Genomic DNA, 16,626 nt, shown 5'->3' with positions numbered 1-16,626 from the left:
CCGGTCATGCTACCCCGCCATAGTGGTATATTTACCTCTGAAGTGTGGAATGAGTGTTCTTATAACCAGAAATGGTAGGAGCCGTTGAAGAATCTGGAGGGCTTGGAGGCCGCTCCCACCTCCCCAGGAGAGAAGAGAGAAGAGGGGCTTGCAAGGAGCCACACTCCAAACGCTTTCTGAGGGACGGAGGAGCCCACACCTGCAACTAATACCCAATGATAGCCATTTGTTAATTAGGAAAAATTGCATGAGTTGACTCACAGCGCTGACGGCAAATATGAGTTGTCGATGTATAACTTCATCATGGTATCATTTACGTCCCTTAGAGATGACTAATCAATGTGAATTAAAACAATATGGTGATATAGTAATAAAGAAAGTGTTTGGAATCCATTAGCAGTAATATTGAATAGTAATATATATGAATCTTATTTAGTACGGTTATTACGAAAAAATGCAATGTGCATGTGTGTGAAAGACTGACAGCACAGTCAAAGCATGCACTGTGTGCTGAATAATTAAATTCATTAATTAAAAATATTAAGATAATTCCTAAAGTGCTTAGTGTCTGCTAACTAAATGCTGATATGATTTGAAAAAAACAGCACCTAAAAAATGAATACAAACCAAATGTGGGAAATTGTGTCTAGTGTTGTGGTATACCTTATAAGGTAATATAGTTTGTATAATAGTATAGTTTACCTTATACAGTGGTGTAGTTCATATAGACTTGTAGGTTATTTAGGCTTCTAAGGCTTGTTTGTTATTGAGGACCTGACTGCAGTTATGCAAGAAAGTTGGGGACTCTTAAGCCGAGAGTCTCATCAAGCGGCCCTCACACCATATCTTTTGGAGGGGGAGGTGGGGGGGGACTGCCGCCTGTGTACGATCATCCCATTTGTCATACCCATATGTATATAAAAGACTGGATGCTTGAGAATCAATTTGATTCCGTGCAGGCCAGGATGGACGCACTGCATCCTTCCTCTCAGAATCACAGTACCCACCTTTCTTGCATAACTGCAGTCAGGACTTCAATAAAAAACAGGCCCTAGAAGCCTAAAAAAAAAAAAACTACAAGTCTATACAAACTATACCACTGTATAAGGTAAACTACACTATTATACAAACTATATTCCTGTATCAGGTATACTACACTACTAGACACATCATTTCACACATTTGGTTTGTATTCATTTTTTAGTTGTTGCTTTTTACACATTGGCAGACACTATGCACTTTATGAATTCTCTTAATATTTTGAATTATTTAATTTATATTATTATTCAGCACACAGTGCATGCTTCGACTGTGCTAATTGTCAGTCTTTCACACGCAACATATTCCACCTTTTTGTAATAACTGTACTAAATAAGATTCATATACATTACTATTCAAAATTACTGCTAATGGATTACAAACACACTTCCTACATTACTATATCACCATATTTTAATTATTATTTAATATTGGTTAGTCATCTCTATGGGACGTAAATTATACCATGATGAATGTATCCATGAACAACTCATTTTTGCCGTCAGTCTTTATATATACATTTAGAAACATCTATAGTAAAAATGACACTCTGGCAGATATGCTAGGAGTTGACTCATTCAATTCTTCCTAATTAACAAATGGCTATCATTGGGTATTGCATATGTGGGCTTCTCCGTCCCTCAGAGGGAGTTTACAGTGTGGCTCCTTTGAAGCCTCTTGGGGGTGGGCTCTTCTCTCCTGGGGGTGGGGGCGACCTCCAAGCCCTCTGGATTCTTCAACAACTCCTACCATTTCTGGTTATAAGAACACTCCTTCCACTCTTGAGCTGTTAATAAACCACTATTACTTATTTAATGTGATGTATGACAGGCTTCTTTAATTCTGAATATATGTAATATTTTTTAGAGCCAATTGTCGCCCTGAAGAGACCGGTTGGAGCTCGCACACCATATAGCATTATGTAATGTAACAATGTGCGCAATTGTTTATTGCATTGTGGAACATGTATAATTGGACCAGATTTTATATTGTGTATATTGTATTTAACTATACCATGATATTGGACATTTTTCAAATAAACAACTCTCTAAATATCATTTAACCACTTAAGCCCCAGACCAATTTGCAGCCAAAGGACCAGGCCACTTTTTGTGATTCAGCACTGCGTCGCTTTAACTGAAAATTGTGCCGTCGTGCGACATGGCTCCCAAACAAAATTGGCATCCTTTTTTTTTTTTTTTTTTTTTTTTTTCCCCATAAATAGAGCTTTCTTTTGATGGTATTTGATCACCCCTGCAGGTATTTTCTGCGCTTTTTTTTTTTTTTTTTTTTACATTTTGTTATAATAAATATCCCCCAAAATATATATAAAAAAACAAACCCCCCCCCCCCCCCCCACTCAGTTTAGGCCGATACGTATTCTTCTACATATTTTTGGTAAAAAAATCGCCTTGTCCTGCAAGTCGCCTTATCTGGTCATCCACAGGGATAAGGTGGTGTTTCGTCCGCAACCGTCCTTTCTACCGAAGGTGGTTTTGACCTTTCATATCAATGAAGACATTGTATTGCCATCATTGTGTCCTAAGCCGAAGCACCCCAAGGAGGTGGCCCTTCACACTCTAGATGTGGTTAGGGCTCTGAAGATGTGCTCGTCTGCCACAGCTTCCTTTCAAAGGAAGTCAGACTCACTGTTTGTTTTGGTGGCTGGTCCTAAGAAGGGCACCATTTCCAGGTGGATCAGACAGATTGTAGTCCAAGCCTACGCCATGAAGGGGCAGGTGCCTCCCATTCCAGTCACGGCCCACTCTACAAGGGCAATCGGAACGTCTTGGGCCTTCAAACACCAAGCGTCTGTCGCGCAAGTGTGTAAGGCAGCGACCTGGTCGTCTGTCCATACGTTTACAAGTTTTACAAGGTAGATGTCAGTGCATCAGCTGATGCCTGTTTTGGCTGCAAAGTTTTGCGGGCAGCTGTGTAGTTGCAATTGAATTTGTTCCTGGTTTTTCGATAAAAATGCAATACTGTTTTGGTTAATGCACGGTTGCATTACTTCCGCAATGTTGTGGTCTGGGGGATCACTCCTGTTGAGGATACCCAGTTACATAGTGGTGTTTTTCCACAAGCTGCTGTTTTTTTGTGGGTTTAGTTTCACTAGTTCCCACTTGCCTTGGTGGATGAAGTTTTATGCTGTTTTTCCCACTCCTCATTTGGCACTGCTTGGGAATGTCCCAGTTAGTTAGAGAGGAGCTGTGTCGGTCGGTGTATATAAGAGAAAATAGGATTTTTTGTACTTGCCGTAAAATCCTTTTCTCTGTAATTTACCGACTGACATAGCACCCAACCCTCCTTTTTTCTACGTTATACTGCTTGACGACGTACTGAAGCTGCTAGGAGCAGGGCTGATGGCGCGGGATTAAAGTTCTGTGTATTGTGTAACAATTTTGCCTAGTTTCTCCTAATGGAGGGCTATACAACCTATTTAGTTAGAGAGGAACTGTGTCGGTTGGTGAATTACAGAGAAAAGGATTTTACGGCGAGTACAAAAAAATCCTATTTTTCAGCTTGTGGCTCTACCCTTCGGGCTTGCTACAGCTCTTCGGGTTTTCACAAAGGTCCTAGCACCAGTACTGGATATTGTAAGGGCTCCTAGTGCTCTGGTTTCTGGATGATGACCTGCTCAGAGATCACTCATTGCAGAGTGCGGTATTTAACTGCTTCCCGACCGCCTCACGCAGATATGCTGCGGCAGACAAGCACGTACAGGCAGATTAAACGTACCTGTACATTGCCCTTTTTGGAGGCAGCTTGCAGGCACGCCCGCCAGGAGCTCCGTGACAGTGATTGTGGGTCCCCGCAGGCATACCCGTGATTGTCTCATGGTGAGCAAGAGCGGAGAGATGCTAATGTAATCAAGCATCTCCCCGTTCTGCCAAGTGACACGGTCCCTGATCATTGCTCCCTGTAATCGGGAGCGCTGATCAGTGACGTGTCACACACAGCCCCTCCCCCACAGTTGGAATCAATCCCTAGGACACACGTAATCCTCTACAGCGCCACCTAGTGGTTAATCCCTACACTGCCGGTGACATTTTTACAGTAATCTGTGCAATTTTTTTAGCATTGATTGCTGTATTGATGCCAATGGCCCCAAAAATGTGTCAAAATTGTCTGATGTGTCCGCCATAATGTCGCAGTGAGTGTTGATCACCGCCATCACTAGTAAAAAAATATATATATCAGTAAAAATGCCATAAACTATCCCCTGTTTTAAAGACACTATAATTTGTGTGCAAACCAATCAATAAACGCTGATTATTATTTTTTTTTTACCAAAAATATGTGGAAGAATACATATCGGGCTAAACTGAGGGGGAAATTTTTTAAATATTTTTTGGGGATATTTATCATAGCAAAGAGTAAATTTAGTTTTTTTTCGAAAATTGCACTAATCGCTGTATAAAGGTGAATGGTGCCAAAAGTGTGTGATCTGTCCGCCATAATGTCAGTCATGATAAAATCGATCAACCCCGCCTTTACTAGTAAAACATTTATAAAAATGCTATAAAACTACCCCGTTTTGTAGACGCTATGACTTTTGCTCAAACCAATCACTTATTGCGATATATATATATATATATATATATATATATATATATATATATATATATATATATATTATATAATTTTTTTTTTTTTTTTTTACTAAAAATATGTAAAAATACGTATCGGCCTAAACTGAAGGTAAAAAAAAAAAAATGTATATATATTTTTTGTGGATATTATCGCAAAAGAAAGTGAGTTTCTTTCAAAATTGGCACTTTTTTTTGTTTATAGCGCAAAAAATAAAAACCTCAGAGGTAATCAAATACCACCAAAAAAAGCTCTATTTGTGGGGGAAAAAAGGACGTCAATTTTGTTTGGGAGACATGTTGCACGGCCGTGCATTTGTCAAAGCGACTGCTGAATTGCAAAAAGTGTTCCAGTTAGAAAGGCGGTAAATTCTTGCGGGGCTGAAGTGGTTAAAAAGCTTAGACTGGATCATAAATAGCAAAGTCAGCCTTGAAACCAGCTCAAAGGTTAGTTTTTAGGTCTAATCCTAGATACGGATCAAGCAAGAGTATTTTTGCCACCTGTAAGGATCTGTGCCCTGAAGGTTCAGGTACGTCAGATAAGGGTCACCAGACAACCCTCAATTCGGCTCTGTATGAGCCTTCTAGGGAGGATGGTATCCTCCTTTGAGGCAGTGCCCTATGCCCAGTTGCATTCCAGGCCTTTACAAGAAAACCTCTTGTTGGCCTGGAACAGAAGAGGACAAGCCCTGGATTATCTAATGCTCCTATCTCCTTGGGCACGCTTAAGCCTAAACTGGTGGTTGCAGGATCAGAACCTGTGAAGGGGAAAATCCTTTCTCCCGGAGTGTTATGACCACAGATGCCAGTCTTTCAGGCTTGGAAGGTACCCTAGAAGGGCTCACAGCTCAGGGGAAATGGTCAGGGACAGAACAGATGCTGCCCATCAACGTCCTGGAATTACAGGCAATATTTGTGGCTCTACGGTCCTAGATGGAGTATCAAAACTGCCCTATCAGGGTTCAGTTCGACAATGCCACTGCAGTGGCCTATATAAACCACCAAGGCGGTACCAGAAGTCTTTTAGCTCTGAAGCAGTTGAACCACATACTAGCCAGGGTAGAGAGACATGTGCCACTTTTATATCAGCAGTCCATATCCCGGGAGTAGAGAACTGGAAGGCAGATTATCTCAGCTGCCAACAGATCTGCCTGGGGGAATGGCCCCTAGATCAAGGGGTGTTCCAGGAAATTTGTCAATGTTGAGATGGCCTGAGGTTGAACTACTGGCATCCAGGTTAAACAACAAGCTACATCAATTTGTGTCCCAAACAAGGGATCCTCTGCAGTCGGAGCAGCTGCTCTGATAGTTCCATGGAGCCAGTACTCCCTGGTTTATGCTTTCCCTCCGATCCCTCTCCTTCCACATTTGTTGCACAGGATTCAGAAACGGGGGGGGGGGGTTCCAGTCATTCTGGTGGCACCAGCCTGGCCCAGAAGACCCTTATTCCCGGAGATTGTGAGACGGACAAACGGGCCATGAACGCTTCCACGTTGCCCGATTTACTGTTTCAAGGTCCTATATTCGGCCTCAATTTACAGCCTCTAAATTTTGTTGGCATGGCTATTGAACCCAGGATGCTGAAGGACCATGGCATCTCAGGACCAGTAGTGTCTACTCTAGTGAATGCTAGAAAAACAGTCACTAGGAAAATTTATCATTGGGTCTGGAAGACTTTTATATTGCTTGGTGTGAAGCCAGAAAATGGCATCCTCGGAAATACGTGATTGGGAGAATTCTCTGTTCTACAGTCAGCTGTGAAAATCACATTGGCTTTGAGTATAATCAGAGGTCAGAAGTTTCAGCCCTATCTGTGTTCTTTAGCCTCCCATTCACTGATCTCAACTTTTATGCAGGGGTTAACTCTCTTGCTCCCCCCCCCCCCCCAATTAGGTAACCTATGTGTCCGTGGGACTTTAACTTGGTGCTGTCTGTGCTACCAATTGAACCAGTTAAGGAAATTCCATTAGACTTTCTGTCACGCAAGCTAACCTTCCTGATGCCCATCACCTCGGCTAAAAGGGTATCGGAGTTGAAGGCCCTTTCGTGCAGGGAACCGTACTTGATCCTTCACCACGACAGGGTCATGCTATCATCCTTTTTGCCAAAAGTGGTGTAGGCCTTTCATTAAATCTGGACATTATTTGGACCTTTTTCTCTCAGCCTCGCTCGACCGAAGAGAGACGACTGCACTCATTGGACGTTGTCCGGGCACTCCAGGTTTATTTGTCTAGATCTGCGGAGATCCAAAGATCAGGCTCCTTTTTTTTATTTTAGCCAAAGCACCCACGAAGGGGAAGGCAGCTTACATAGTCAATTGGGTCAGTCAATTGGGTCTGTCAATCGGTCGTTCAGGCCCACGGTCTGAAAAGTAAAGCTCCTCCCGTTTAGGGTGAGAGCTTATTCTACTAGGGGCTTTTCACTATCTGGTATCTGTTGCTCAGATTTGTAAGGCTAACTGGTCTTCAGTGCATAAGTTGACAAAAAGTTGTCAAGTGTATGTTCGAGCAGCCGAGGGTTCGGCTTTAGTATTAAGTTCTGATGGCTATTGTTTGGCAGGGAATGTCTCCCTCCCCTCAAGGCTATTGCTCTGGAATGTCCCAGTAGGTAATGCATATTAGCATGACTCTGTGTTCCATGATGCATGAAAAAGAGAAAATCTTTTTTTTTCAAAATACTTGCATCTAAAATTCTTTTCCTTGACTAGATCATGGGACACAGAGATCCCTCCCCTCTTTTTTTGAGGATTCGGTGTTTGCTACAAAACTAAAGTTTTATCTGTGTGGGAGGGGTTATATAGGGGATCACTTCCTGTCTAAAGACCTTTGGTCTACCAGTATCCATTCGCCTGGAGATAGAGTATAACCCAGTAGGTAATATTGGCCTCTCTGTGTCCCCTGATGTACTCAAAGAAAAGGATTTTACAGCTAAGTATGACGTAAAAAAATCCTTTATTTTGCAACAGCCAGATATTTTAATTTGACTTACCATTCCAGAGCACTAGCTGCAATTTTTCTACGCTCCAGATTTGTCGCTTAGCCTCATGTCCTATGCATAAAAACTTGGAAACAGGTGCTCTGGACTGATATAAAACTAGTTTGAAGACTGATTTGTGAGTTGAACTTTAATTAAATGTATTTTTATCCTTAAATGTTGGTGAGCCAAGCAGGTTTCTTGCGTGTAAGGGTCTCTCCTTTTTGTGCCACGTTTTTGACTGTTTAAGGCTGGGTTCACACTGCTGCGGTGACTAGATCGGATGTGATTCGCACCACACTGCAGTGCAAATCACATCCGATCTCTGTGCGAAGCGAGTTCAGCCATACAGATAGTATGGCTGAATTTGCATCGCACCCGGCCCAAACTTGCACAGGACCCTTTTTTTGGATCGCATGGGTGTTCACACCATGCGATCCGATTCCTGTCCGAGTTTGCAGATCGCACTGTGATATGCAAACTGATCTGGGGGTGTCATTAACGTTTCACTGACACTCCCAGCAGTTCGCATAGGGCAGTATGAACTGCCGCCGGGAGGCATGCGATGCGGGAACCCAGCATCGCAGCAGTGTGAATCCAGCCTTAATATATAACCGTTGCAGTTGAAGCATTTTGTGATAAAGAAATCCTGTGCTGTTGAGATCTAACAGCTGAAAGCATACTTTTTCTTTTCATTACCACCCCTGCCTTAGCCATATTTTGACATTCTCTTTGTTGCTGTACCATACCATTCTATGCTGAATGCCAGCGGACGAAAAGGGGTTTCGATGGACAGGATACACCAGTGCATTGCCTCAGTGTGAAAGCACTGGGGCTTTCACTCTGAGACTGCAGGAGAGCTGTTTTTCAGGCTCTTTACAGGTGCTATTTTTAGCCCAAAAGCCCCTGAAAGACACCTTAGTGTGAATGGGATCTAAAGTAAACGTGTAAAAAGGCAAAAGTGTATATGTAGCCAAAATATCACTTTCAGACAGACTGTGGCCCTTCAATTATTACACCCTTGTTTTGATTTGATGTATAAATTGTTCCCATCGTATGTATAACAAACATGTGTTTTTTTTTTTTGTTTTTTTTTGTTTTTTTTATCCCTTTAGCTTCGAGATAAAGCAAAAACTTAAATCTGCAAAGAAGAAAGAAAAGAAAGCAAAGAAGAGAAAGATTGATGAGGAGCAGGAAAAGAAAAAGCAAACACAAGTTGTGGAATCTCAGGCACAGGTAATTGCTTTCAGGAGATCGTCACCCAGGTTTACATGCTGTAAGAAATGTAGGTGTTTATACACCTACATTTTCTTTGTGTTAAGTTAAACTGGTAACCTGTCTATAGGTTGTAGGTGATTGGCATCCAGTTCTGTACTTTTTCTTGGCATGTGAAGACAATCTATAGAATTGTGGGGAAACATTCAGTTTAATATTTGGTAGCGGTGCACCGAATGGGAAGTTTTGGTACCGGAAATGTTTTAAAAAATATATATATTATTTTTATATATAGCTGTATTATAATATTTTATGACTTTAAATGCATATGAATTTGTTGGCCATTATTGCCACCTTTTAGCACAAGAAAAGCTGGAGAAAAATGTATCCCTTTAAAATTGTATGTATGTTTTCCACAATGATCCGTTTCGCTTCCGTTGTGATCTTAAAAATCCTGCTTGCTGCATTTTTGGTCAGTTCAAAAAACCACACCAAAAATGCATACGGTTTTTGAGTCACATGACCTATGAAAAACTCACCATAAGCACAGTAAAATAGCGTGTGTTTGCGGTGCCCTTATTGGCACCTTTTTCTCTTAATGACAAAATGCCAATAACCCCTTTTTTCAGCCAAACGTTTACCTAACTACCCCTTGAAATTTTCCACATTTTGGCATGTTACAACCAAAAAGGTAAATTTATTTTATTTCGGCGTTTATGTGATAGACCAACACAGTGTCATATAATTGTGAAGTGGAAAAAAAATTATAAATTGGTTTTCATTTTTTTTTTTTTTTTTTTTTTTTTACAAATACCTGAAAAGTGTGGTGTGCATTTGTTTTCAGTCCCCCAAGTCAATACTTTGTATAATCGCCTTTCGCTGTTACAGCTGCAATTCTTTTTAGGGGTATGTCTAAACCAGCTTTGCACATCTAAAGAGTTACGTTGTTGCCAATCCTTCTTTGCAAATAGCTCAAGCTCTGTCAGATTGGATGGAGAGCATCTGTGAACAGCAATTTATTTTCTTACATCGGGGACACAGAGCCATAGTACTTACCATGTGGGTTATATCGGACCGACAGGTGCTGGACACTGGCACGCCCCTAAAGGCGTGTACTCCCATATACAGTGCCTTGCGAAAGTATTCGCCCCCCTTGAACTTTTCAACCTTTTGCCACATTTCAGGCTTCAAACATAAAGATATAAAATTTTAATTTTTTGTGAAGAATCACCAACAAGTGGGACACAATTGTGAAGTGGAATGAAATCTATTGGATAATTTCAACTTTTTTAGCAAATAAACTGAAAAGTGATGCGTGCAAAATTATTCGGCCCCTTTACTTTCAGTACAGCAAACTCACTCCTGTAGTTCGGTGAGGATCTCTGAATGATCCAATGTTGTCCTAAATGAATGATGGTGATAAATAGAATCCGCCTGTGTGTAATCAAGTCTCTGTATAAATGCACCTGCTCTGTGATAGTCTGAGGGTTCTGTTGAAAGCGCAGAGAGCATCATGAAGACCAAGGAACACACCAGGCAGGTCCGCAATATTGTTGTGGAGAAGTTTAAAGCCGGATTTGGATACAAAAAGATTTCCCAAGCTTTAAACATCCCAAGGAGCACTGTGCAAGCGATCCTTTTGAAATGGAAGGAGTATCAGACCACTGCAAATCTACCAAGACTGGGCCGTCCCTCTAAACTTTCAGCTCAGACAAGAAGACTGATCAGAGATGCAGCCAAGAGGCCCACGATCACTCTGGATGAACTGCAGAGAACTACAGCTGAGGTGGGAGAGTCTGTCCATAGGACAACAATCAGTCGTACACTGCACAAATCTGGCCTTTATGGAAGAGTGGCAAGAAGAAAGCCATTTCTCAAAGATATCCATAAAAAGTCTTGTCAAGACACACCAAACATGTGGAAGAAGGTGCTCTGTTCAGATGAAACCAAAATCGAACTTTTTGCCCACAATGCAAAACTGTATGTTTGGCGTAAAAGCAACACAGCTTATCACCCTCAACACACCATCCCCACTGTCAAACATGGTGGTGACAGCATCATGGTTTGGGCCTGCTTTTCTTCAGCAGGCACAGGGAAGATGGTTAAAATTGAGGGCAAGATGGATGCAGCCAAATACAGGACCATTCTGGATGAAAACCTGTTGGAGTCTGCAAAAGACCTGAAACTGGGATGGAGATTATCTTCCAACAAGACAATGATCCCAAACATGCAGCAAAATCTACAAAGGAATGGTTCACAAATAATCGTATCCAGGTGTTAGAATGACCAAGTCAAAGTCCAGACCTGAATCCAATCGAGAATCTGTGGAAAGAGCTGAAAACTGCTGTTCACAAACTCTCTCCATCCAACCTCACTGAGCTTGAGCTGTTTTGCAAGGAAGAATGGGCAAGAATTTCAGTCTCTCAATGTGCAAAACTGATAGAGACATACCCCAAGCGACTTGCAGCTGTAATCGCAGCAAAAGGTGGCTCTACAAAGTATTAACGCAAGGGGGCCGAATAATTTTACACGCCCCACTTTTCATTTTTTTATTAAAGTTTAAAAAATCCAATAGATTTCGTTCCACTTCACAATTGTGTCCCACTTGTTGGTGATTCTTCACAAAAAATTAAAATTTTATATCTCTGTTTGAAGCCTGAAATGTGGCAAAAGGTTGAAAAGTTCAAGGGGGCCGAATACTTTCGCAAGGCACTGTATATCCTCCAATTACTGAGAGTCCTCATGTTTTTCGCCAGTGTCTGAGGTGTTTGTCATGGGCTCAATGAATGGTACCTGGGCGTTGTGTCAGAAGAAACAAGGTTTTGCTTGTGAACACTTCTCTTTAGAGGGCTGGGCCCTGGGATCCAGTACTTTTTGGTAGTGAGGCCATAGAGTTTTTACTGGCAAGGTGCCCCCGCAGGTCCAGGATTGTGGTATAACCTGAGAGTTCCCCCGGTTCCTGAAGGTTTCCTATAAGGTCTTGGAGCCTACTGTGAAGGGTGAAGATTAGGTTTTTAGCTTTGATCAAACCCTGCTGCCAGGATAAGGTAAGGGAGATTTTCTCAGGAATTTCTCCTTCTGTGTATAGTGTTGTCCTGCCTATGTGTCACCACTGGGGGCTGTGTTGAGCACTTACCGTCCTGATGCTGGAAATAGCAGAAGCCTTCACTCTCCTTTCCTCCAGCCGGAACAGACCCTCTGGTAAGAAAAGGGGGGGCGGGTCTGGTCTCTTCCTTTGCCCCCAGATTGGCTTATTCCTCTTCAGAGGACGTGCCAGAACAGTTTCCTCTTTTCTTTTGAAAAAAACAAACAAACTTTTTGGGGGGCGGGGGGGGCGTAATTCGCAAGGGGGGCCATGGCTAGCGCCGGCCACACATGGAGGAAGCTGGTCTCAGCGATGCATGTGTGAAAGCTGCTGCTGGCTGTGGAGAGACAGAGCAGGTGGATGGCTTGGTCAGGTTAGTGTTCACAGGCTTACTCCTTTGGCACATTATACTTTACTGTAGCTAGGGTTAATAGCAGCTAATGGTGCTGAACTATAGCCTAGCAATGTACTTTCATTTGCATAGTGCCTCTGCTTTATGCTTCAGGCTATGAATGGTAACGAGACCAGGAACTTATCCAAAAGGTCATTTGTTTGCATGGTAAACTAAATGCATTTCCAAAAGAATGTCATACTTTGACAGTATACGGCTAGTCAAATTGAGCCATCGGGGGTAGAACACTTCAGTCCCTGCATATATCATACAAACGGGTTTGTTTCTTCTACCATTTAAAGGTTTGAAAAGAAGATTAGTGCTATGATGTGTTTCCATAGTAGGACTAAACATAGCAGATTACCATCTAGTCCTCAGGGCCCTTTTGTTGTGGTGCTGGAGGCTGGGGATCAGGTAGATCTTTTATAAGATAATTATTTATCCTCTTTGGAGGATCCTAATATGGTAGGAGTAGCATCACAAGTCAGGTGCGTGTGTACTCCCTTACTTAACCCTTTGGTTGCCTGCAGCACAGGCTCTTGAGGCATCTACCTCTAATTGGGTTCATTAGAACCTCCTCCACCTGGGGATGTGTTTTTCTATTAATGCATAACTTAAGTATTCTGAATGGGAACATTTCTATGAAGAAAATGGGTTCCAGCAATTGATGCAATCACCTTAGTGAGTAGAGTTGCACATGTCTGGTGGATAATGCATTGATGTTAAAGGATCCAGCAAATTAAAGTTGGAACTTTCTTTTTAAGACAAGATGTCTTTTTGCAGTTATAGCACAGCTGGTTTTTGCTACAATTGGTGTATCTCAGGCCATTAACCCTTTAACGTCTGCTCCACCATTTTAGTGGAGCACATTTTGAGTCACGCTAACTCATTGAAAAATGTGGGCACCAAAGGGTTAAGGAACAGTTTGTGGAGATACCTGAAATTCTGCCTGATCAGCAGGCCCAGCAATGGGCTGGTGTAGCTGACGTACTATGTCTCACAGTAGTTGCTATGAAGACTATCATTTAAACCTCATGGCTTATGCTTGGACTAGTGCTTTCTCGCAGAGTTCTGTGCCTGAAATATTGATTGGCCGAAGTACCATGTGAAAGCTCTTAGCCAGTTTGTTTCCCTTCTTGGGGTATGGCACTTTAGATTGCATAAGTACATCCAAAAGACCTCTAATAGTGTAAAGCTCTCTTTACGTGTAAAAGGAGGTTCAAACATTTATTCTTTTATCGTGCTGCCTCTCCTATTCTTGGGGCATCTGCCTCTAGGCAGTCTTGATGGCCTCAACCGTCGGGTTCAAGGGAAAGTCCCTAAGGGCAGCACCAGGATCTTGGGGCAGAAAGCCCACAAAGCAGAATGCTAAAGCCTTCTCATGAAGGGGCACCCCCACTCGTTCGGGTGAGGGGAAATGTTCTGCGATTCTCAAGATCTGGCAGGAACAATGTCAGGACAGATGGGTTTCTGCAGTTTTTTTCTCTAGGTTACGACTAGAGTTCCGAGAGCCCGGATGGCTCAGTCAGTAGAGCATCAGACTTTTGATCTGAGGGTCTGGGGTCCAGGTCCCTGTTTGGGTGCTGCCTGTGGGGTCCTTGGGCTGCTGATGGGGCAGTCTTTATGCAAGAGTTTCCGTCTCCTCGGAGAATGTTCCTAAGGATCCAGAGAAAAGGTCTCTTTCTGGCCTCTGGATCACCTGTTATCCCAGTCGGTGATATCAGAGATTCCCTTAGTGGAACAAGGGTTTTTGGCTCAAAGCTTTTAAGGTCCCAGAGCCAAGCAGAGAGGTAAGACCCACTCTAGATCTTGGAGATCTGAATCTGTACTTAAACATCCGATCCTTTCATAATTCTATCGGCTGTGTCCATCCTGCAAGGAGGAAGCATATCTCCATGTGCCAAAGTTTCCTGCTTGCCAGAAATGTCTGGTTTCAAATTATTATTTTTTTCAGTTGTGGCACTGCCATTCAGCTTAGCCACAGCACCATGAGTGTTCTAATAGATTCTGGCACCTCCTATAGCCAGGTTAAGGGCCCAAGGCATAACGGTCCTAGCCTATTTAGAAGATCTACTTTTAATAAATCATTCAGGCTCAGGTCTAAAACCGGAGTCTGATCTCAGCTGTAGATTTCCGAGATCTCTAGGTTGGATTCTCAGCCTAGAAAGATTCTTCTTAAAACCATCAAGGAGGTTACTTGGGGGCTGGTTATAGATGCCATACAGAAGAAGGTATTCTTACCCCAGATGAGAATCCGTTCCATTGTAGGACTAATTCAACTTATCAGGATAAAGGAAAATTCCTTAATTCGGCTGCAGGAGATTTTTAGGGGAAATGGTGGCCTCCTTTAAGGCCATCCCTTACGTGCAGTTTTATTAAGACTGCTTCAAGACACCATCCTGTCGGTCTGGAATAAAGAAGATTCAGGCCTTGTTTGTTTCCAATACGCTTGGCTCCAGACATGGGTCAGAGCCTAAATTGGTGGTGGTTATTCAGCAAGAGGGAAAATCGTCACCCTGGAAGGTGTTAACAGATGCCAGCCTTCAAAGGCTGGGGAGCAGCCCAGGAAGAAGATTCTGTCCAGGTTAGAGGACCTTGCTTATCAACTTTTTTGGAAGTTTCGGGCAGTACTTCTGGCCCTAGAATCTTGGCGGTCAGATCACGGGACTGTCCTGACAGGATTCAGTCTGACAGGGCCACGGCGGTGGCTTACATCGATCACCAGCGGAGGCACAAGAAGTCGTGTAGCCCAAAAAGGGGGTAAATGATGTTCTAGCTTTGGCAGAACACAACACTCCTTGCCTATCAGCAATTCTAACTTTCCAGGCGTACTACTTGAGACGCCAACAATTATTTCCGGGAGAATGTTTTCTTTACCCCAACATCTTCCTAGCAATATGTCAGATGGGGCACTCCGGACATGGACTTAGTAGCGTCCAGATTCATTAATAAGGTCAACAACTTTGTTGAACAAGGGCTCCGCTAGTAGACGGAACAGACGCATTAGTCTTCCCAGGGGATAATCTATGCTTTTTTCTCCAGTTCTGCTACTTCCGTGCCTTCTACGCAGGATTAAGCAGGAAGAAAAGGAGGTGATTCTGGCGGCCCCAGCGGGTCCCAGGAGATCTTAATTTATCGAGATCATAAAGATGGCAGTAGGAGTCATTTGGACTCTGCCATTATAGCCAGACCTTATTTTGCTCAAGGTCTGGTATTTCATCCTACTTTACGGACAAGGAGTTTAACAGGTTTGACTGTTGAATCCCACTCTATAAAAGATCGTGGGTGATCTCCTTCGGTAGTGTCTACTTCACTAATGCCAGAAAGCTGGCTTCCAGAATCACTTACTTTAGGCATAGGTTTCTTGGTGTGGATCCGGGGGTTGGCACCCCAGGTAGTATGTCAATAGGCAGGATTCCTGATTCCTGCATATGGGATCTGAAATGAAGCTGGCCTTGACTTCAATCAAGAGCCAGTTCCAGGACTTGTCAGTGTTTTTTTTTATTTTTTTTTCGTATGGCCTCTTGCTTCCCACTCTTGGTGTGTAGCTTATTCAGGGGTTATCGTAGTTTATTCCCCCTATCGAGGCACCTCTGAATCCTTGGGATTTAAAATTGGTCTACTCGGCTTTGCTGAATCAGCCGTTTGAACCTTACAAGAAATCCCCTTGGTTCTTTAACAAGAAAGATCTTTTCTTGCCATTTCTTCTGCTAGAAGAGTATCGGAACTACTCTGTCTTGTAAAAGCCATAATTTATCATGTATAGGGATGAGGTGGTTTTATGTCCTCATCCTGAATTCTTACTAAAGGTGGTATTAGGTTTTCGTTTAAAAAAAGATGATGTTCTTCCTCCTTTTTCCCCAGAGCCTTATTCTGGGGAAGAGAAAACGCTATGTTCTCTTCGTGTAGTAAAAGTGATCAGAGTCTATTTAAAGGCGACCGCTCAGGTTCGCAAAAGGCAGGTTTTGTTTGTACTGCCAGAGGATCCAAGATATGGACAAGCAGCGTCAAGATCCACTATTTTCCAAATGGATTTGTCAAGTGATTGTTCCAGCTTCAGCTTAAAGAAAATTCTTCCTTCTCATGTTAAGAGCACACTAATCCAGGGCGATTAGTGTCTCTTGGATGGTGCATCATCGGGTCTCTCGGATCTGTAAGGCCGCAAGTTGGTCTTCGGTTCATACGTTTATCTGATTTTATCAATCGATATTAAAGGTCATGAGGATATTGCCTTTGGGCACAGCATACACTGCAGGCTGCAGTATGAGTCCTCTGGCCTCCTTTTTATTCTGTCTCTCTCCCCCCCCCCCCCCCCCTTAGTTTCCATTGCTATG

General features: G+C 42.7%; 1 protein-coding gene across 1 annotated transcript in view; it reads left to right on the top strand.

Moving 5' to 3' along the window:
• Window positions 1–16,626, top strand: part of RTF1 (RTF1 homolog, Paf1/RNA polymerase II complex component) — a 520,646-nt gene that overhangs the window by 186,008 nt on the left and 318,012 nt on the right. The window contains exon 5 of the mRNA XM_077465048.1: window positions 8,717–8,837. Coding sequence (XP_077321174.1) covers window positions 8,717–8,837 — 121 coding nt within the window. The remainder of the gene's footprint in view (window positions 1–8,716; window positions 8,838–16,626) is intronic.

The sequence above is a fragment of the Lithobates pipiens genome, unplaced genomic scaffold (assembly GCF_037356315.1).
Source record: "Lithobates pipiens isolate NorthernLeopardFrog02 unplaced genomic scaffold, aLitPip1_a1.2 Scaffold_30, whole genome shotgun sequence".
Taxonomy (NCBI): Eukaryota; Metazoa; Chordata; class Amphibia; order Anura; family Ranidae; genus Lithobates; species Lithobates pipiens.
This window is presented reverse-complemented; position numbering and strand designations above follow the sequence as displayed.